At 36.0% G+C, this 21,618-nt stretch overlaps 2 protein-coding genes and 1 pseudogene across 6 annotated transcripts in view; 1 reads left to right on the plus strand and 2 right to left on the minus strand.

Moving 5' to 3' along the window:
- Skic3 (SKI3 subunit of superkiller complex) overlaps positions 1-9,070 on the plus strand; it is an 86,892-nt gene extending 77,822 nt beyond the window's left edge. For all 4 annotated transcript variants that reach the window (XM_004841691.4, XM_004841693.4, XM_004841692.4 and 1 more), the window contains 4 exons: positions 1,199-1,351; positions 3,548-3,678; positions 5,111-5,234; positions 7,577-9,070. In XM_004841691.4, the coding sequence (XP_004841748.2) occupies positions 1,199-1,351; positions 3,548-3,678; positions 5,111-5,234; positions 7,577-7,651 (483 nt within the window). In that variant the 3' untranslated portion in view covers positions 7,652-9,070. The remainder of the gene's footprint in view (positions 1-1,198; positions 1,352-3,547; positions 3,679-5,110; positions 5,235-7,576) is intronic.
- The window catches only part of Fam81b (family with sequence similarity 81 member B), a 127,327-nt gene that overhangs the window by 44,844 nt on the left and 60,865 nt on the right, over positions 1-21,618 (minus strand). The window contains exon 9 of one of the 2 annotated variants that reach the window (XM_087180959.1): positions 3,621-3,735. The exons of the other annotated variant lie outside the window; for it this stretch is intronic. Within the exon in view, the coding sequence (XP_087037085.1) occupies positions 3,731-3,735 (5 nt within the window). The 3' untranslated portion in view covers positions 3,621-3,730. Of the gene's footprint in view, positions 1-3,620; positions 3,736-21,618 lie in introns of those variants that run through there. 2 annotated transcript variants of the gene reach the window in all.
- Positions 9,146-10,774, minus strand: LOC101700971 (solute carrier family 25 member 36 pseudogene; annotated as a pseudogene).

The following is a 21,618-nucleotide window of genomic DNA, read 5'->3' on the forward strand; positions in this document are numbered from 1 at the left end:
TGGCATAAAATTATTCATGATATTGTATCTTCTTCAAAGTTTGCAGGATCTAGTGTAATTTTCCCTTTTTCATTGTTATATTGGTGGTTTGTTTCTCATTATCTTTGGATAACTTTAGCAATTTTATGAATTTTTAAAAAGCCAATTTCCTGTTTGTTGATTTTTATTATTCTTTTTTTACATGTTATTGATTTCTTCTCTTTGCTGTTTCATTTGTTTTACTTTTGGGGGGTTTAATTTGTTGTTTTTCCCCAGCTTCTCAAGATAGAATTTTCTGTTGTTCTAATATGTGTATCCCACAAAATTTTATGTAGTGCTTTTATTGTCCTTCATTTCAAAATGTTTTCTAACTTCCATTGGGTTTCTTTCACTCATTTTTTAATAAAGCATGTTACAAAATTACTAATACAGAGGATTTTCTAGGTATTCTTGTTACTGATTTCATGTTCTAGTTAATCAGAACATACTTTGTATGATTTCAGTCCTTTGAAATTTGTTGAGATTTGATTTATGACCCAACATATGGTCAAATTTGGTAATTGTTTCATGTGTACTTGGAAAGAATAGCTATTCAGCAGTTATTGAATGTAGTCTTCTAAATATATCATTTAAATCAAGCTGGTTGTTTAAATCTTCTGTACCTTTATGAATTATTTATTTATTGTCTGTTTCTTTTATTATTTTTGAGTGTTAAAATCTCCCAACTGTGATTCTGGATTTCATTTCTGTCAACTTTTGTTCAGTGAATTTTGTTATTAGGTATATACACATGTAGAAGTGTTTATGCTGAATATAATGACTGAATATAATGACTCTCATCATTATAAAGTATCCCGCTTTAACACTTAAATAATTGTCTTAAGGTCTGTCGTGCTGGCTATTAGTACACCTGCAGAAACTTTCTTTTGGTTAATATTTACATAACACGCCAGATTTCACATTACATTTTGACTTTATTCCTTATTTGCCATTTTAGGAGACCTGTAGATATCAGACTAGGTATGGCAAATAAGCTGTTGCTAATAGAATGGGCAATGTAATATCCCTTTCTTGGCCTATAATTTTTGTTTTTTGGGGCATAGGGCTAACTGATAAAGAAAAAATTTGACTTCATCAGAATTTATTGAATTGCTGGGACTGAGGGAGCAGACTGTGCTGAATGAAAATCCTTTGCATTCTTCTCCCTTATTGTTCTTAGTGGCTGGCGCAAGTGTATCAGTCTCAAGGAATGATGAGTGCTGCAGAGATGTGTTACAGAAAGAGTCTACAAGTGGCGTCCCAGCAGGGCAGTTGGGGTGGGAAGCTCTCAAGTCTGTTGAAACTAGCACTGCTTGCATTAGAAGTCTGCATGGTAAGATCATGTTGTAATTATGATCATGAAGACTTGATTCCTTTATCTTTTTTTTTTTTTAACATGAAAGCCTTTCACATTCTTTTATTTCATGGAATTCCTGTTGTTTCATTGTTTGCTATTGTGACCTCTTAGTAGACTTTGATTTGAGGATCTTGAAGGATGTAGACTATTGCAAAAAATGATCATTACTTGGGGAAAACACTAGGATTATAATTTTAACAGATGATTAAGGTAGAATATACATTTTTTGCTTCTTAGGGTTACAAATTAATAATAAACTCTGCTACTCATCTTTGACAAAGATGCTAATTTTTAACAGCTTAGTGGTTTTTTAGTTCAATTTGACATTCTTTAAGAGGAATTTCCAGTTACTATCAGCACATGAGGCATTCAGACTGATAAAACTGTACATAACATTGGGACATAGCCCATCATAAGTTGAGAAACCATCTATACATTTGTCCAAGTTAGTGAACCTACAGAAGAACAGAGCTGGCTTTATGGGCATATATCCTCCGTGGCTACACTGAACTCTACACTTGGTTTAATGCTCTATGGTCACCATTTGAAATTCTTAAATTCTGAGCAAAATGCTCTTCACTTTTGTTTTGCACTGTGCTTCATAGGTCCTCCTGGACCTGCAGATGAGCAACTACCATGAGATTGGAGTCTCTAACACTATCTTATTATGGTACCAATCAAGAGAGCACAAAACTGTGATTAGTAAAAAGAGATGGAAGTGACGGGCAGGACAAATAAGCCATCCAGTGCTGCGTGTAGCCAGGCCTTACTCTGGGAGTTGAGGGAATTGGGGAGAGGGCTGCAGATATTATCTTTGCATAAAGATCGAAATACTGAAAGGTAGAAAGCATTTTAATTGAGACTGTATTTGTAAATGAATATAAGAAAAATTATGACATAAAAGGCATGGGGGCTACTATAATTTATATTCAGGGACAGAGTAAAAGTCCCCAAATAAATTTTAAAGTGATAGGGGGAGGCAAAAATAAAAGTGCATTCTGATCATATTGTTCAGTGTGTTTGTTATAATTAGTAACTTTTGCCTTATGTACTCATCTTTGGGCTAACTTTAAAGAATACTTCCCTATTTCTTAGAATTTAATTAGTGCATTATTAAAAACATCAATGAAAGTATTGTGTTACAGGTTTGAAAAAGTTGTTAGGAACAATTTTATTAGTCTGTGCCTTGCCTTATTATCTTCGTTATACGTACTCCCAGTCCCACTGCTTCCGTATTTATAGAAGACACCTCAGCCTCTGTTCTTTTTTTTCAAATTCATTATGCTTCGTCTTCTTTGATTAAACATATTACAACTGCCTACACTGCTCACAGAATATTGCTCTAACATTTTTTTCTTAAAATGTAGTGTTTGAAATGGACTGTGTATTGACTCATTTTATTGACTTTATTAAAATGTAAAAGACTGTATATTGAATCATTATATTGACTTTATTCACATGTGTATAATGGATATTTGTAATTAAGAAATCTTGGTTACATTTTGAGGCTTTTAATGAAAATAATTTGCTATTTTTTTTTCTTAATTCAGATAACATTTAGTTTCAGTTACTGGTTTTTAGGAAATAGATATGTTATTTTTGAGTCAATTCATATTATAAAACTAGTTTGTAACACAAGTAATGTACATAAGCATTTCTCCCATAAGATGATTTTTTAAATTTTCAGTGTTGATAACTTAAGTATTTCTGATCTGTTGTTTACTTTCTATTTTGATTTTATTGAAATGTTTCATTTCAGATTTTCCTTTTTATTTAGATACTTTCTTGAATCGTGGAGCTTTATATTTTTTCACTATAGTACTAGTTAAAAAGTTAATCAACTTAAATTGAGTTTTGTATATTTGGTAGACCAAAAGCTTACTGACAGATTTTATTCACCTATATAGTATAATAATGCATTTTCTTTTAACAAATACTTTAATGTTTTTTAGATTTATACTTCCTATATGAGACTTTATCTCAGTCTACCTGTTCTGTAGCTCCTTAAGGGCAAAGATCAGATTTTGAATCATTTTTAGTAATTCTCTTCCTTGTAGCATTTTTATGGTAACTTGGACAAGTAGAGTCTCAATAGATGAAAATTGAATTGCTTACTTTTGAAGTGAAATGTGTCAAAATCTTTGAGCTAATCTTTATCTTATGTTTGTAAAGGCTAATATTTCCAGTGATCACTGGCCGTCCTTGGTTCAAGAGGCTACAGCTGAGGCCTTGAAACTTTGCTTTTGTCCGCTGGCTGTTCTTTTGCAAGCTTTATTACAATTCAACCGCAAAATGGGGGCAAGGTATGAAGAATCTTCTTTTTTTTTTCTTCTTGGAAATGAATTCTGCTTCACATTAGCCTTTTGGGAAACAATCAAGGAAAGGTTTATAATCAGCTTAACCAACTATGAAACTTTAGTCATTCTTTTATCTCAATCTACAATGGTTGGTTAGAGTAATTTAGTAAGGGAGAAAATTTCTTGTTTGAAAAATAGTTTGATACATTGACATAGATAGTAGAGGTTTGACATCACAGTGTTGCAAGTAAAAAGTCTCTGGAGTTTTTGTTCTCCAGTATTTTAGGATGTTCCAAGTGTGATGTGCATTCCAGAAACAAACAAAATCAGGAATGCACAACTTTGAGACATAAATAGAAATTCTTGCTAATGCAGTAGACTATGGAAAAAGTGAAAATATTGAAAGACAGACATGTTGTGTGTAGATAATGGGATTTCATATCTAGAAAATCCAAAACCTGCTAAATTAAAATATAAAAAATCTTAATCGATATTTTTATTAGAGGGTGAGAGTGTTGTCTAAATAAATGTGATGAAAATTACTTAGAGGTCATATGGATGAATAAATAGGCAAGAGTATTTAAAAATTCTTAAAACAAGATTTAATGCTAATAGATAACACACAGTACAAAACAGTGATAAGTAAAACTGATTTAGGAACAAACATTACTGGAACATAATAGATATCATTGAAATAGAGCTTAATACATAAAGATGTGTGCGAAAAACATATCACAAAGTTGGGATGAAGAATTAAGACCCATATGGCTAATCTGCAATTCCAGTATTTTTTTAAATATTTATTTATTTTTGGCCATTTGTGTGTGTGTGGCTGATTTCACCAAGTAAAGTTTTAGTTTATGAATTTTCTAATGAGCTCATTCTGTTGATTCATGTTGTGGGTGACTTGGGGAGCATATATTCCCTTCCCCTATAGTCTTGCTAACACCTCCCTCAATTTTTATCATTTCCAAAAATCATCTCAAAAGCACAGTCTAGGAAAAAAAACACTGCTGACTATGCGATCCCTCTGCCAAAACTTCTTTAAGTTCTTTAGTTCCTGCTTCAAACCAGTTTCTACTTAGAAGACGTGATTTAGCAGTGCTAAAGTTGCTACCGTTCACGTTGTTTCTACCACTACAGACGTTGTCCTAGTTGTCATAATTGTTAGTACATCAGGAGAGAAACAATCAGAACATTGCTACTAATCAGCCTACTGTGAGTTCACATAGTGTGCATATCCTTGAAAACATGCACTGTAAGCCTCTAGTGTAGATTTTAAATATTTCTTGTCCCACTATATATTACCATTGTATTATCAATTGATTGAATTTCTGCTTTCAAAAGAAAATTATGTGTGCAAGACTAGTATTATATATAAAGTATCTCATGTTAATTTACACGTTTTGACTCAAAATGTAAATATCTTTTTTTCCAGAGAGACACGGCGACTTTTGGAGAGAGTGGTGTATCAGCCTGGGTATCCCAAATCTATCGTATCAACTGCACGTTGGTACCTACTGAGACATCTCTATGCCAAAAATGACTATGAGCTTATTGATGTAAGGCATTGATTTTTATTTAAAATATCTGATCTTGGACCTACAGATGTAGTATTATTTTTCAAAGTTACTTCCTTTTATGATTGAAACTTTGAAAAAGGGAGCCATATAATTCTTTGATCAACAAATGCTACCATGACTACAGTTATATCTGTTGAAAATACAAAAATAATTGTTCATATGGCTAGAAAAGTCAAGTGATGCTGATCTAAAACTCTTATGTAGTGAAATTTGTAGCAGTACAAATATATGCCCATCTAAACTCAGCCTGAGGCAGTACCAATAATCATTTTTTTCTTTTTTTAATCAGAAAGGAATGAATTAACTACACTCCCTTTCTTTATCTTTGTTGTCTTTAGAAATGGGTCGATAAAATAAAAGCCACAGGACAGAAGATGAGCAAGTCAGCACTGGTTTTGTGTTAACATTGTAATAGTAGCACTGTTAGGTCTGCTCATATTTTTCTTTTCCTGAACAAAGAGTGTGATACACCCTTTGGAATTTGTTTAATCCAGTGTTTCTCAGCCTCAGCACCATTGCAAGTTTGGACTAGACAGTTCTCTGTCATAGTAGGTGCCATTCTGTGCAGTGTTGAACACTTAGCAGCATCCCTGGTGTCCAACCATTAGATGCCAGTAGCATTGTGGTCTGCCCCACTACATACCTACTTTACCAACCAAAAATTGTCTTCTATACATTGTCAAGTGATCTCTGAGGCATCATTTTGAAAACTAATGATTTGAACTGTAGATAATACAGTTTTCTAATGTGCTATGTAGAGTTTTTTTTAAAAAGGTAGACAAAAGTGACAGGTGCTAGTTGTATTTTTTTATGGCCATTGACATGGAAACAAATCGTAGATAGAGCAAGGGGTAGAGCAGTGGTGGCGAAGCTATGGTGCATGTTGTTTTTCTTTCAAGACCAAAGATGTTAATGTATGAGTTGCTGTTTCTGAAGTAAAACCTTAGTATTCTGGTTTAATTGCAGTGCTGGCACTTTGTGATGAGTAGGTGGGTTTAGGGTTGCAGTTTGGGCACTCGTGTGTAAAAGGTTCGTCATCACTGGGGTAGAGGCACTAGGATCTATTGTTTTTGAAAACATTATTTTGCTTTTCTTTGTCTTTTCTATAAAATGCATGTGACAATTTTTATTCTTTATAGGATGGCAGTATCTAAATATATAAATGTATTTGTATCTGAAATTCTTTTGGAAAAGGTAGAGTACATAACAATATATAAAGATAAGATTCCTTAACTAATCTCATGAAAACTAATGAAAAGTCTTTTCAGTTCCAATTGCATTTGAAATGCTATTTTCCTTTTGGTAAAATAGACAACATTAAAGAAATTGTAAAGAGAACAAGGCTTGTAGAAAGGCATTCTAATCAACATATTGTAAACCAAAAAGGTAGAATGTGTACATGTTTGGAAATAATTTACTGTGAGTCTGTTGTATTTCTAAACGTCCTGTGAGCAGGGGTCCTGATGATTCTGTGCTCTAGATTATCATTTCAGGAATGTATAGTGAGCAGCCTTGGGAGACAGATAATGTCTCCTGTAACTGCAAAGCATAGGCATTCCTTTACTGCATTCCACCACCCATTATAAAAGAGTTGAGTCTGCTGGGCTCAGGGTTCCCTTCTTATAATGCAGTTTCTATGTAGGTAGGAAGCTGTGTATCATCCACATAACCCCTGCCAGGCTTATAGAGCAACGGGATGGATACCAATATGTTGATGCTCTTTCCACTTACTATACCTGTGTAATGAAGACGTTTTTCTCTGATGCAGGAGTCCTTTTTTCTGAAAACACTGTAAAACTGTAATAGGCTATCTCTTCAGCTTGAAAGTAGAGTAAATTCTCAAACACTTCATAGTGTTTGACAATGAACAACCCAAAAATACTTCAATAATTGAATGATTACCTAGAAGTGAATCGTCTAGTTTGTGAAATTTGTGTAAACATGGAAAGATTCTTGATAAAGCCTAGAGCCTAGATCCTCAACTGTGGTAATTTTGACAGTTCTGTACATAAAGTGTCATTTTGGGTTAGGGTTTAGACATGACAGAAATGTAAACAATGCTACCGAACAAAACCTTTACTTTTATACAGGGCTGCCAATGGTAATAGTCAAAATGTTACCATTAATGCTAGTAAATTGTGCTGCTCTCACGTTAGCTTTGGCTGAACAATTTATTTTGGCCAAAGTGACAAAGATTGCATGCAGTCACTTTTTCTTGTGTAGTTTAATGCTGCCTTTTCAAGATTGCTGCCCTTTGGAATCTAAATATAGATCTTGTTAGTAAACAAAATGCTAACTTTCCTGTATGTGATTTCCCACAGGTGTTGGTAAAAAATGCTGAAACTCACAGAGATACAAGAGCACTGGAACTGAATCAGAAATTGTCCTCACAATAACAATGCATTGTCTTATAATAAAGGAGAAGAATAGGTAAAAGAACAAAGCAGCAAATCAAGACTTTTCCCTGAAGTAACATATTTTAAACCTATAATCATTCATACTTCTTTTTTTAATTCAAGGAAGTTGAAGTTCTTAAATTAGGGATGTAATTTTCCATTGACTGTTAATCAGATTTTAACCTGAAAAACATGTTTAATTTGGAAGTACATAGTGAAAAGAGAACATGATTCTCTTAGTTGTTCTAGAGTCATTTGTGAATCATTATTTTTTGCATCTTGCATGGTGCATAATAGGATATCATTTTTTTGGTAATCCTTTACCAAAAAATAAAAATAAATAAAGCCTTTATAGCCATTTTCTAAATAATATGTTAAAGCAGAATTTTCATTTGTTAAAAAATAAATTCAAAGATTTAATTTCTCCTGTGAATCCTAAAGCTCCACAGACCAACTCATCATGAAATCCAAATCTTGTTTTGCTACTGTTGTGCTACTGTTTCATCTCCAGCTTCTACTGAAGCAGCAAACTATAAATGTGAGTCTCTGGCTGCAAATGGGTATGTTCATGTCATTTAAAACACTCAGGTGTGTGGCTGCAATGAAAAACTTTAATGGAAACTTTGTGGAAAGTAATGCTGACAATATTTAATCGATCATGCAATTCATTCAATTAGGATGAAAATATTTGAACTTTCTCAAATTAAAAAAGTGTCTTATTTATAGTATCATCTTAATTTCAAATTTTAAAACTTCAGAGTACAATATCTTTTTTTTCGCCAAAGCAATGTGGTTTGCGGCTCTGTTTCAGTTTTTGCACATTAAAAAAATGTGGAAATTTTGTTTTGACAAAGTTGACCCTTGTCTTTCTGCCTGTCCTCCATTCTCCCACTTTAGTGCTTATGGATAGAAAGCTGCTCAGGCTTTCTGCCATGTTCCTTGTTGGAAGAAGAAGAACTCAGCTGCGGTGTATAAATGGGCCCTCAATTTGCCAGAGAGGGTTTTTGCTCTGCACTTGTGTATGTACTGTTAAAGAATACATTTATGTATCATATACAGTACAATAATTTTTCCTTATACTTGCACATATTTAAAGACTTTTCATTGAGTTGAAATAAAAATTCAGAAAAAGTTGTTTAGAGTATGTGCCCCATATGTACTTTAGACAATGATTAAGATATATTTTACCTCACGACCACTAATGGTGTGTAGCTGTCAGTGCATTATATAATAATGAGTTTTTCCTTTCTTGGGCTGATTAGGAAGTTTTAAAGTATCAGTATATTTAATACTAATGTACCTAATGCCATATGCAACTGTGTATATGTACTTGTGATCTTCCTGTTTCATCTACCCACAGTGCTGGGATTATAGACGTGTGCTACCACACCCAGAATAAATTTTTTCTATAAATGCTAAGTTATCTTTATTGTCTGTTTGTTTTGGTACCGGGGATTGAACTTGGGACCTTGTGCTTGTAAGGCAGGCAGCAGAACCACTGAGCTAAATCCCTGGCCACCTAAGTTATCTTTATTTTACTTATTTATTTTTTTTGGTCAAGAATAAATATTTTATTGGTTAATTTTTTTAATCTGCAAAGTATTATGATGTGAGTTTTATATGGTAACAGTTTGAAATCTACGTTATGCTAAACATCAAGCACCTGTTAGCTGAAGAGACTCAAACATTTTAATACACAAGATATTTAGACTACAGTTCCTTGGTTGTCAAAAACAGTGATTACTGGTGCCAAATAATTAAAATATTGTGCCAAGTCATCTCAGCAACATGGGAATACTGGAGTATCTACCAATTATTGTTATCTTACAGTATTACAGGAATTAAAAGTCAGAAGTTAGATATTTATGTTATCTACAGTACAGTATATATTTAAGGATGGCTTTGTTTAGAAGACTGGAAAAATCCTCTTGGAATAAACACTATACTGTCAATGTTATAGGTCAATAAAACACAACTGTATCTGGTAGACATGGTAGAGAAATGGCAATTTTGACAAAGGAGTGCTTCCAAAGGCATTTCCTTTAGAGGTGGCTAAGGTTTTTCCATATTACTGAAAGACTAAGTAATGTGGTGCAGCTATCTTCACCAAACTTCCACTTAGGCATATTATGGTACATGTTCCCAAACTACTATTCTTTCTGTCCACCATGCTGACTCCAGTATTCCATGATCCACTGTAATCTTTTGGTCTTCCCTCTTGCAAGGTGGCAGCCTGCGCTGCTGTGCATTGAGGAGGTAGACCACTAATTCATAGGTGGCCATCATAATGGCTTTGTTTGGAATCTTATCTCACCAAATGAGTTGTTGGACCACGGTAGAGGGACCCGTAACCTTCTTCTTGAACCACCAAAGATGGTGTCTGAAAAAAGGATCTATATTTTGTTCCTTCTTCGCGTAGTCTTGTTCTTACAACTTCATGTGGATATGCTATAGTTGTTTTTGAGGTGGCAGCAGCAAGCATCATTCCCACAAAATCTGATGCTTCTTTTACAGACTCTTCACCATTTTCTATCATAGAAGCAGTCTTACATTCCAGTAGTTTTTGCTTTATATTTTCATAAATAACAAAATGGATAAGTCTCTGATACGCCAGCACAGGAAGCAGACATGCCCCTGTAAAATCCTTTAAGTCCATCTGTTTGATACACTTTACAGACACATTCAAAAGCACCCATTTGCTTTTCCCCACGGTTCCTTGCATCAAGCTGTAACTGAGTCTTTACAAGCCAAATGGGGTTGGTTGCAGTGATTGCAGTAAAGCCTGCCACTGCAGCTGAAATCATGTGAACCTGGGTAGAATCAGGATCAAATACACCATTCAATTTTTCCTTGCAGTTGGAGTGAGCAGCAAAGTATATTGCTCTGGAAGGGCCCACCCCCACTATATTTCCAAGATTACTTTTAGGCAATGGAGGGGTCCAGGAGACGCTACTCGGTTAACACTGGCTCCAGCCATGCTGTTCAGCTGAACTTGAGATATAAAGTGTCACAGAAGACGACTGCAGCCGTGTTTTTACAACTTCCAGTGGACACGTCAGAGTAGTTCCCACTGTGCCACCACATCCCCCGGCAAACATGCACCAGCGTGTCCCTCTGGCTCATTGTCTCTCCAGCATGTCCTCCGGCGCTGAGGGCGGGTGCGGCTGGGGCTGCCCGCTACTGCGGGCGGCTTCGGTCCCGGAAGGTGATGTACAAGGCCGCAGAGGGCAACCCGCGCCGCCCTCCCCGCCCACTCACGCCCGGCGCTCTCCCCCTAAGTTATCTTTAAACTTCAAAATATTTCAAAGTTGGAAAATTTTTCTCTTTGACAAATAAGATGATTTGAAATACTTTTTTCTTACTGATTTGAACTTAGAATTGAAAGTGCCTATTTGTTTCAGTGAAGGACCATTAAGTATCTTCATGTCCTAGTCCCTTGACCTTGTGAAGACAGGGCGAAAGGGTCTTGGCAGATGTGGCTGAATGTATTACAACCTGAAATGGGAAGAACACCCTGGGTTATCCAAGTGGAACCATTTTAATCAAATGAGTCCTTAATAGTGGAGAACCTTTCAGAGAGAGAGATGTGAAATGGAAAAAAGCTCTGACTCCACTTGCTGGTGTTGAAGATCGAGGAAAGGGGCCATCAGCCATAGAAAGACTGAGGTGGCTTCTAGAAACAAAAAAGCAAGGAAATACTCTTCTGTGGGACTCTTGTGCGGGTCTCTTGACATCTTGATGATAGCCTAATGATCGGGGTTGGACTTCTGACCTGCAGAACTGTAAGATAATTTTTTTTGCTTTAATTCACTAAACTTTTGATAATTTGTTATGGCAGCATTGGAAAATTTATACACTGCTCATTATACATACTGGAAAGAACATGTTCTTTTTTAAATTTCATACTATTATTTAGATTGGGGATCATCATCTAAATTTTTGCCAAAAGAAAAGTGATCAGAATAAGATGGTGAATGATTAAAATTTTTTACTCACTGAAAATATATATGTCCAGAGCACTTGGCTCTTATAATGTGGCTGTGGAGGGCCGGGGATTTAGCTCAGTGGTTCTGCTGCCTGCCTTGCAAATGCAAGGTCCTGAGTGTGATCCCTGGTACCAAAAAAAAAAATTTGGCTGTGGATTTCTGTAATAGTTAATATCTGAACTATTTTCACCCAGTGTGCTACTTATAGCACAGTACCCACCAACACCATTGATAGTACTTCACTCTTATTCTTTCTCTCAAAAATGCATTAAATTATACTCAGAAGACCTAAAAAGTACTTTTCAAACTGTTTTATTATTGAATGGGTATGAGCCTGGGTAAGTTCTATCTCTTCAGTTTTATTGTGAATTGTGAAATCAAGGCCATAAGCTAAATTTCTGATAGTAGCATTGTTCTAATAAGGTCACCAAACTTGGCAAGTCAGAATTGAGCTGAAATAAACTACTGAAATAAAATTGCATGGTTTAGCACTGATAGAGCAGCAACTCTGGTTTCCACTGATCAGGGGGATCTGTGCTTACAGATCATAGAGTAGAGCCGTTTTGCTTATAAGCTCGTATGGTAAAAAGAGGTAGGGAAATGGGTCTCAGGGCTAAGACTATGAAGGAAAGTGGTCCCCACTCAGAAAATACTTCAGTGGAAGCCAGCATCTATAAATGACTGGATGTAATTATATGTGCCTGCTACATGTCAAGTAAGTTATACATTTTTTTTCCTTAAATTCTTTTATTGGTACATTTTAGGTATACAATACATTTATATTTATCATTGGGAACATGTACCTTTACATGGTGCATCTTGGTTCTTATTTTTTCCCCATTCCCTGCCTTCCCTTCACCCCTCCACCCTTCCCATTTATAAAGACTTTATTTCCTTTTTTTCCATTTCTCATAATTTTTCCTTTCCCTTCTTTCCTTTCCCCTACCCCTCCCACTTCCCCTACCCCTTTGGACCTTTTCTTCCTATTTTGCATTATCAATTATTCATTTTAATTATTGGTACATTTTAGGTATACACTATAATGACATTCATCATTGGAAATTTGCACCATTACATAATCTCTTGGTTCTTATTTTTCTCCCTTCCCCTGCCCTCCCTTCAACCCCTCCATCCCTCCCTATTTACAAAGACTTTGTTTCCATTTTTTCATTTTCTCATAGTAATTCCATTCCCTTCTTTCCTTTCCCCTACCCCTCCAGTTCCCCTTCCCCTTTGCCCCTTTTCTTCCTATTTCACATTATCTATTATACCTTTTAGTCCTTATTTACACTTGCAATTTCTCACACTAGATACACTATTCGGTATTTACACATGTGTGTCCTATTTATTTCATTTGAAAGTATTGCCTCAATGTACATCCATTTAGTGATAAATGTCTCTAATTTCTCATTTTTTATGGATGAGTAATAATCCATTTTATTAAAAAAAACACATTTTCTTGATCCAGTCTCCAGTTGATGGGCATTTGGGCTGTTTCCAAATTTTAGCTATTACAAATTGTGCTGCTATGAACACAAGTGCACATATATCACTGTGGTATGATTCTTTGAATTCTTTGTGGAAGATCCCCAGCAGGGGAATAGCTAGGTCAAATGGGACTTCCAGTCCTAGTTCTTTCAGGTATCTCCATACTGATTTCTATGGTGGTTGTACCAGTCTACACTCCCACCAGCAGTGGAGGAGGGTTCCTCTTTCCCCACAGCCCCACCAGCATTTGTTATTAGTTGATTTCATGATAGCAGCCATTCTTTCTGGGGTGAGGTGCAATCTCAGTGTTGTTTTCATTTTCATCTCTCGAATGACCAGTGATGTTGAACATTTTTTCATATATTTATTTGCTATTTCTGCTTCTTTATCTGAGAAATGTCTGTTCACTTCAGATGTCCATTTTTGAATTGGGTCTTTAAATTTAGGAGGTCTGATCTTTCTAAGTTCTTTATAGATTCCAGATAGTAGACCTTGTCTGAGGGACAGTACGTGAAGATTTTTTCCCACATTGTGGGTTGTCTCTTCACACTGCTGGTGGTTTCTCTTGCTGTGCAGAAGCTTTTCAGTAAGAAGAGATCCCACTTGTTTATTGTTTGTGCTAGTTCATGGGCAACTGAGGTTTTGTTCATAAAATCTTTTCCTACACCAGTGTCTTCAAGAGTTCTACCTAACCTCTCTTCCAGCCAATTCAGCATTTCTATTTTAATATTTAGATCTTTAATCCATTTCAATTTTAGTTTAGTACATGGTGAAAGATATAGGTCTAGTTTTAATCTTTGACAAGTTGAAACCCAATTTTTCCAGCACTATTTATTAAAGAGTCTATCTTTCCTCCAGTGAGGGTGCTTGGCTCCTTTATTGAAGATGAGATGGCTGAGTGTGTCTGGAGTTGTATCTGCATCTTCTAATCTGTTCCACTGGTCCTCAGGTCTGTTTCTTTGCCAGTACCATGCTGTTTTTATCACAATAGCTTTGTAGTATAGTTTCAAGTTGGGGCTTGTGATACCCCCTGCCATATCTCTGTTACTTAGAATTGCTTTTGCTCTTCTAGGTCTCTTCTTGTTCCAAATGAATTTTTGGATTGTTTTCTCAGGGTCTGTGAAGTATGCTGCTGGGATTTCAATTGGGATTGCATTGAATCTATATAGCAGTTTTGGAATTATGACCATTTTCACTATGTTGATTCTTCCTACCTAGGAGCAAGGGATGTCTTTCCATTTTCTGATATAGTCTTCAATCTCTCTTTTCAGAGTGCTATAGTTTTCAGAGAAGAAGTCTTTGATTTCTTTCGTTAGGTTGATTCCCAGGTATTTCAGTTTTTTGGATACTATTGTGAAAGGAATTGTTTGTCCTATTTCTGTCTCAGTGAGTCCGTTCTTTGTGTAGAGGAAAGTTATTGATTTTTGTGTGTTGACCTTGTATCCAGATACTTAACTGAATTTGGTTATTAACTCTAGAAGACTTTTGGTGGAGTTCTTGGGGTCTTCTATATAGAGTATCATGTAATCTGCAAATAATGACAATTTGACTTCTTCATTTCCTATCTTTATTCCTTTTATTTCTTTCTCTTGTCTAATTGCCATGGCAAATGTTTCCAAAACTATATTGAGCAAGAGTGGTGATAGTGGACATCCTTAACTTGTTTCTGATTTTAGTGTGAAGGATTTCAGCTTTTGACCATTTAGTATGATATTGGCTGTTGGTTTTTCATAGATGGCTTTTATCAGATTGAGGTAGAAACCATCTATTCTGATTTTTTGTAGGGTTTTTATCATAATTGTATGTTGGATTTTGTCACATGCTTTTTCTGCATCTATGGAGATAATCATATGGTTTTTGTCCTTGGCTCTGTTAATATAGTGTATTACATTGATTGATTTGTGTATGTTGAACCATCCCTGCATCCCTGGGATGAATCCCACTTGGTCAGCGTGTATGATCTTCTTGATGATCTTCTGCATTCTATTTGCCAGTATCTTATTAAGGATTTTTGCATCTGTGTTCATTAGTGAGATTGGCCTATAGTTCTCTTTTTTGGTTGTGTCTTTCTCTGCTTTGGGGATCAAGGTGATCCTTGCTTCCACGAATGAATTTGGGAATATTGCTTCCCTTTCAATTTCATTGAACAGTTTAAATAGCACTGGTATAATAACTAATAATTGATACTTTGAAATAGGAAAAGGTCCAAAGGGGCAGGGGTGGTGGGAGGAGATGGGGAAATTAAGAATGGAAAGAAAAAATTATGAGAAAAGAAAAAAATATGGAAATGGAGTATGTAAATAGGGAAGGGTGGAGGGGTGAAGGGTGCACAGGTAATGGGGAAAAAGTAAGAACCAAGATACATCATGTACAGGTATGAGCACCCAATGATAAATGTAAATGTAGTGCATACCTAAAATGTACCAATTAAAGAATTTAAGCAAAAAAAAAAAAAAAGATAAACAGCACTGGCCACAGTTCCTCTCTAAATGTCTTGTAGATTTCAGCAGTGAAGCCATCAGGACCTGGCCTTTTCTTAGTTGATAAGTTTTTAATTATGTTTTCAATTTCATTGATTGATATTGGGTTGTTTAGAATTCTTAGGTCTTCTTTGTTCAACTCTGGTAATTCATATGTATCTAGGAATCTGTCCATTTCTTCTGTGTTTTCCATCTTATTGGCGTATAGGTTCTCAAAGTAGGTATTGATGATCCTCTGGATTTCTGCTGCATCTGTCATAATTTCACCCTTTTCATTCCTAATTGCATGGATTTGGGCCTTTTCTTTCCTTTTTCTGATAAGGCTTGCTAAGGGTTTGTCAGTTTTGTCTATTCTTTCGAAGAACCAACTCTTGGCTTCATTGATTTTTTTTGTATCTTTCTCTTAGTCTACATTGAAGTGATTTCTGCTCTGATCTTTGTAATTTCCTCCCTTGTATGAGCTTTGGGTTTGTCCTGCTCTTCTTTTTCTAGAAGTTTGAGGTTCAGCATCAGATTGTTTAATTGGGCTTGCTCTGTTTTCCTAATATGTGTATTCACTGCTATGAATTTCCCTTATAAGACTGCTTTCATTGTGTCCCATAGATTTCCATATGTTGTATTGTCATTGCCATTTAATTGAAGGAACTGTCTGATTTCTTCTTTAACTTCCTCTGTGACCCATTGGTTATTCGGAAGTGTGTTGTTCAATTTCCATGTGTTTATGAAGTTTTTGTGGTTTCTTTTGCTATGGTCTCCAATATCATCACACTACGGTCTGATAATGTACAGGGGATAACTTCAATTCCTTTGCGCTTACTTAAATATGTTCTATGAGCAAGTATGTGGTCTATTTTGGAAACCGACCCATGTGCAGCTGAGAAGAATGTATATTCTGATTTTGTGGTGTGGAAGACTCTGTAAACATCTGTTAAGTTCATTTGTTCAACAATTTGATTGAGTTCTAGTATTTCGTTACTTATTTTTTGTGTAGTTGATCTATCTATTTGTAACAGTGGGATATTGTGGTCCCCCACTACCATTATATTAGCGCATATATGACTTTTCATATCTGTTATTGTTTGTTTTATATAGTTGGACGCACTAGTGTTTGGTGCATAGACATTTATGATTGTTATCTCTTTCTGTTGGATTGTTCCCTTTACAAGGATGTAGTGTCCTTCACTGTCTCTCGTAATTAGTGTTGTTTGAAATCTACTTGATCTGCAAAGAGGATAGCTACTCCTGCTTTTTTTCAGGTTCCTGTCACATGGAGTATTGTTTTCCACCCTTTAACTTTCAGTCCACGAGTTTCATTTTGAATTGTTTGTTTCTTGTATGCAGCATATTGTTGGATTTTGCTTCTTGACCCATTCTGCCAGTCTATTTCTTTGATTGGTGAGTTGAGACCATTAATATTGATGGTTATAACTGATACATATTGACTTATCATTGTCATGACTTTTGCTTTCTGTTGGATTCTCCCCGTTTACATTTAATTTCTTGTGGTACCTGATGTGTTCATTCTGCTGTGCTTCCTGGGGTTGTGATCCTCATTGTCTGTTCCTAGGATATTGTGTAAAATTTTTTGGAGTGCTGGTTTTGTATTCATGAAGTTCCTAAGGTGCTCTTTGTCATGAAAGTATCTTATTTCTCCATCAATTTTGAAAGATAGTTTTGTAGGATACATCAATCTGGGTTGGAGGCTGTTTTGCTTTAGGGCTTGGAATTCGTCACTCCAAGCTTTTCTTGCCTTGATGGTTTGTGTTGAGAAGTCTGCTGTGATTCTGATGGGCTTTCCTTTATATGTGATTAGTTTCTTTTCTCTAACTGCTTGGAGAACTTTGTTCTTCTGTTGAGTCTCTGGAATCCTAACAATTATATGCCTATGTGTAGATTTTGTTTTTGATGAAGTCTAGTTGGAGTCCTATATGCCTCACTTATCTGTATGTCAAGTTCTTTTCCCCTGCTTGGGAAGTTTTCTGCCATTACTTCTGTGAACAGTTTTCTATGTCATCTGCACTCTCTCCTGTTTCTTTGTTGACTCCAATCACTCTTATGTTATTCTTTGCATCATCTAACAGCTGCTGGATTGATTTCTTGTGGTCCCTTACAATTTTGAAGAAATTTTTCTTTTCCTGATCACTAACTGCAATTTTCACATCTATATCTGAAATTCTATCCTCACATTGGCTCATTCTGCTGACTTTCAATGAAGTTTTTGATCTCCTGGAGATCTGTTTGTATCTGTTTTATGGATTCCATTTGTTTCCCATGTTGGAATTCCATCGTGTTCCTCAGCTCCTCTCTAGATTTATTAATTATGTCTTGCACTACAAGCACAATCTCTGCTGTTATCTGAGAAATTATTTCTGATTTCATTTTTTCCAGATCCTCTTTTATTGCCAGTTCAGGGAGTCCAGGTGGTTGAGTATCAGAGTGTTCCATCTCATTTCCCTTTGGAGTTGCTCTAGGTGATCTGGAAGTCTGGTTTTTAGACTTGTTTATGTGTCTTCTCATTTCATCCCAGGGAGCAGGGGTTCTGTTGTCTCCCGGTGGCTCACCTCCTTTGAGCTGGGAGCAGTGAGATGGTGGTCCAGAAGCCCCTTCCTCTGGGCTAGGAGTGGTGGGATGCATGGTGGCCCAGAAGCCCCTTCCTCTGGGCCAGGGGTGGCCCAAGTAGGTTAAACTTTTACCAAGAAAAAAAAAAAATTCACTTTGAATGAAACTCTCACATTATTTTGTTATCTGACTCCCAGGTAGCTTAAGGAGCTTGAATTTAGAAGGCCCTGCCTTTTTAATGCCATTTTCCCCCCTTTGATCATATAAAACACAGTCATTGTTTAATCTTTGTGAAGAAAAACTACTGCATAGGTTAGTATCATAAGGCAATCAGGAGCTGTGCTGGAAAACTATATACTCTTTTAGAAGACTAATCTTAATTGTCTTAATCTTAATTAATCTTAGTTGATCTATCGAATTTCATAGATCTAGAAAGAACAAATACTTTATAGATAGTCTCTATATACATACATGCTGGCTTCAGAAGTTTGGAAATTAGCCTGGAAGGGAGTCACTTGTGTGGAGAAAAGATGATTACAGGTTTTATCTTTGCAGACTGAGTTACATGTTTTCTTGCATATGTGTGTTCCTGGCAGTGCTAATTTCTCTTGTGTTTGGGACACAAATGTCTGGGCACAAGAGAAAAGCCAGATGGAGCAGATGGTTTTTGTGTGGAAAGAAGGGGAGGAGGTTAGGCAAAGAGAAAAACATTGCTGAGAAGGCAAACTTTTATTGTCATAAGTAACTTCTGCAGGGTGAGGGTAAATAAACTCACGTTTCTGAATTGGCTAGGGTTGTCCCTACAGTGCCTCAGAACATGTGCTCTGAGTATGGCCAGAAGGCTTTTCTGAGAAATAAATTTAGAGTAAATAAATTATCAACTCACTGGACCCAGACTGACAACAAACAGTGGTGAATAATTTATGAATATTAAGAAACAATGTAAGCAGTAATTATCTTTTGTGCTAATCAAAAAGCTTCTAGTAAGATCTAGCATTGTGAAGGATCTTTGTACTGCACCAGCCAATGATTTGCTTTAGCAATCGAGGGTTTTGTGCTTATGAGATATTAAGTGCTGCCCACCAGGCCTTCAGCCTGTAAGGACTTACATGCTGTGATAGATTGAAGGCCTACTATGTGCCCAACTTATTACACCATTACTTCTAATTCTCGTGTCATTTTTACAGTATATAGCCTCATTTTACAGAACAATTTAGGGAGATTAACTTCTAAAATTGTTTATATTCTTAGATGTTGTCTGTGTAATTGATAATTTCCAATAACATTGTTAATAATTGTCAATTCAAAGAAATATAAAAGAATTGAGGCGTATGTCTTTGAGACTGACTCAGTTTCGCTAAGAAGCTCTCTTCAGATGTTACCATTTACCGTATGACACAAACTGAGTTCTAGGAAGAAACCATATGAGAAAGAGAAATTCCTCCAAAAAAATAACTGCAATATAAACCTATGTGATGACAAGGATTACTCTATGGTTGGATTTTGAACTTCACAGATACCAAGGCCAGCATGAGCTAATTGGTAATGGCACAGCATTTGGTTTGTCTTTCTCTAATGTCTCCCAAGAGCCCATCAACTTTCTTTTGGACATGCTGTGTCGTAGGTACATGACACTTTGTTTGATGGACCTTACTGTCCTTTAGTTATCAGCTAAGGCCTGCAGATAACTGATAAGATTCATGGATATGTTTGTTCTTTTTTAAATTTACCCCACATTTACCTTTTTTCATCTACCCCACATTTCTTGAAGATTTTGTGTTGGTGTCATGAATGCATGAAATTCTTTTAAGTGCTAAGTGTTGGAATATAGTGTACAGACTAGATAAAATTTTTTTTTTCACCTGAGGCAGGGCTTTATTGGGGATGGAGCTGCCGGGCTGCCTCAAACAATGGTGAGAAAGGGCAAGACCAACTGGGGGTGAGGTTTATATAGGGTGGTGCAGTGGGGAGAGTATTATGAGAGTTGAGCAGTGGGACACCGGGCCAGGTGATTGAAAGGGAAGGATCACATGGGTAGCAGGATGGAGCAATAAGTTAGTTTTCACTCCCCCTTCCTCCAAGTGGCTCATTTCCATAAGTGGGAACCATTTTAGGAACAGGAGCCATTTTAGAATGTAGGACCATTGGGACCATTTTGTCTGGTAGAGAACTCTAACATTCCAGACTCTTATTATTATGGAATAGGGGTGAAGGCCTCTTTTTCTGTGCTACTTCCCACTGGCAAAGGGGTGTTGTTGGATGGGGGCTTTAGATGGCCAAGGTGTGGTCTCCTTAGGTGGAGCCAGCAGAGACTAGGTAGATTTCTTGAAATAAGGGTTGTTTTAGGTTTCAGCCAGGTGGGTTTGTCCGGTGTTGTGCAGGCATCATCCACATGAAGTCTTCCCTAAATATTTGCCTTGTGAACACAGTCCCTCACTTATTGGACAAGCATCTGTTAGCTGGGTCCTAATGGCTTTTACTCAGCATAAGGGCTATTGGGTTTCCTTTTATGGCTAGGGTTTATGGAGAGAATATTATTTACTGTACATCTGCATCACCACCATATGCACCCAGTCAATGTCCATAATGCTTCTTTTTTTTTTTTTTTTTTGTCCATAATGCTTCTTCAGCTGCTAGGCTCCTTCCCCTGAGACAGTAGAAAGAAGTGCTTTTAAAAGAGTGGAATGGTTCATCACTAAAATTTTGATCCAGGAGAAATCTATATTTTGTACTTCCTTCTCCTTTTGTTCATTGCTAGAATTATTGCAAGCCAAGGTGCTTTTTTTTCTTCTTATACATAGTAAAAGAAACTTTTTTAAATTCAAATTTTTTAGGTAATGATCTGCATTAGAATTATGTGAGAGAACCATGGAACTTGTCTTTCCCCACAAAAATTGAAACTTTATTAATCAGTATCACAGATCACATATAGTATCTGCTGTGTATCAGGCACTATTAGATAGTCTACATATTTACAGAAAAAGTATAACATAACATTTAAAAGCACATTCTTTGGACTGGTAAGTAAATCCTGGCTGCATGTAGCAATGTGATTTAACTTCTCTAACTCCCAGCAATAGGTAGATGAAAGAGGTACTCTATCTAGACTCTTTTGAGTAGTTCTAAGATTTAATATCTAATTAATATTTTCTTCTAATTCTTTCAATAACCTACAAATTGTCCCCATTTAAGATAAGGATGCTGAATCTCTAGTTAGGAACATAACCAAAGTCATACAGGTAGCACCTGTTGTACTGGGTGTAAACATGGGTTTGTTAAACCTCAAGATGACTCGATTTCTCAGTACACAAATTTGAGTTATTTTTTTGTTTTCTCATTTTGTGAATTTTGAGTTGGAGAAGTGGATGTGGTTTGTGACAAAAAGATGAATGTATTAGTCATTTCTGATCACCACATTTATCAAATACATAAATGTTTTCTAAAAATGAAGTAG

This window comes from Heterocephalus glaber, unplaced genomic scaffold (assembly GCF_053883595.1).
Source record: "Heterocephalus glaber isolate CG9 unplaced genomic scaffold, H.glaber_assembly_v1.0 deba00001465, whole genome shotgun sequence".
In the NCBI taxonomy this organism is placed as follows: Eukaryota; Metazoa; Chordata; class Mammalia; order Rodentia; family Bathyergidae; genus Heterocephalus; species Heterocephalus glaber.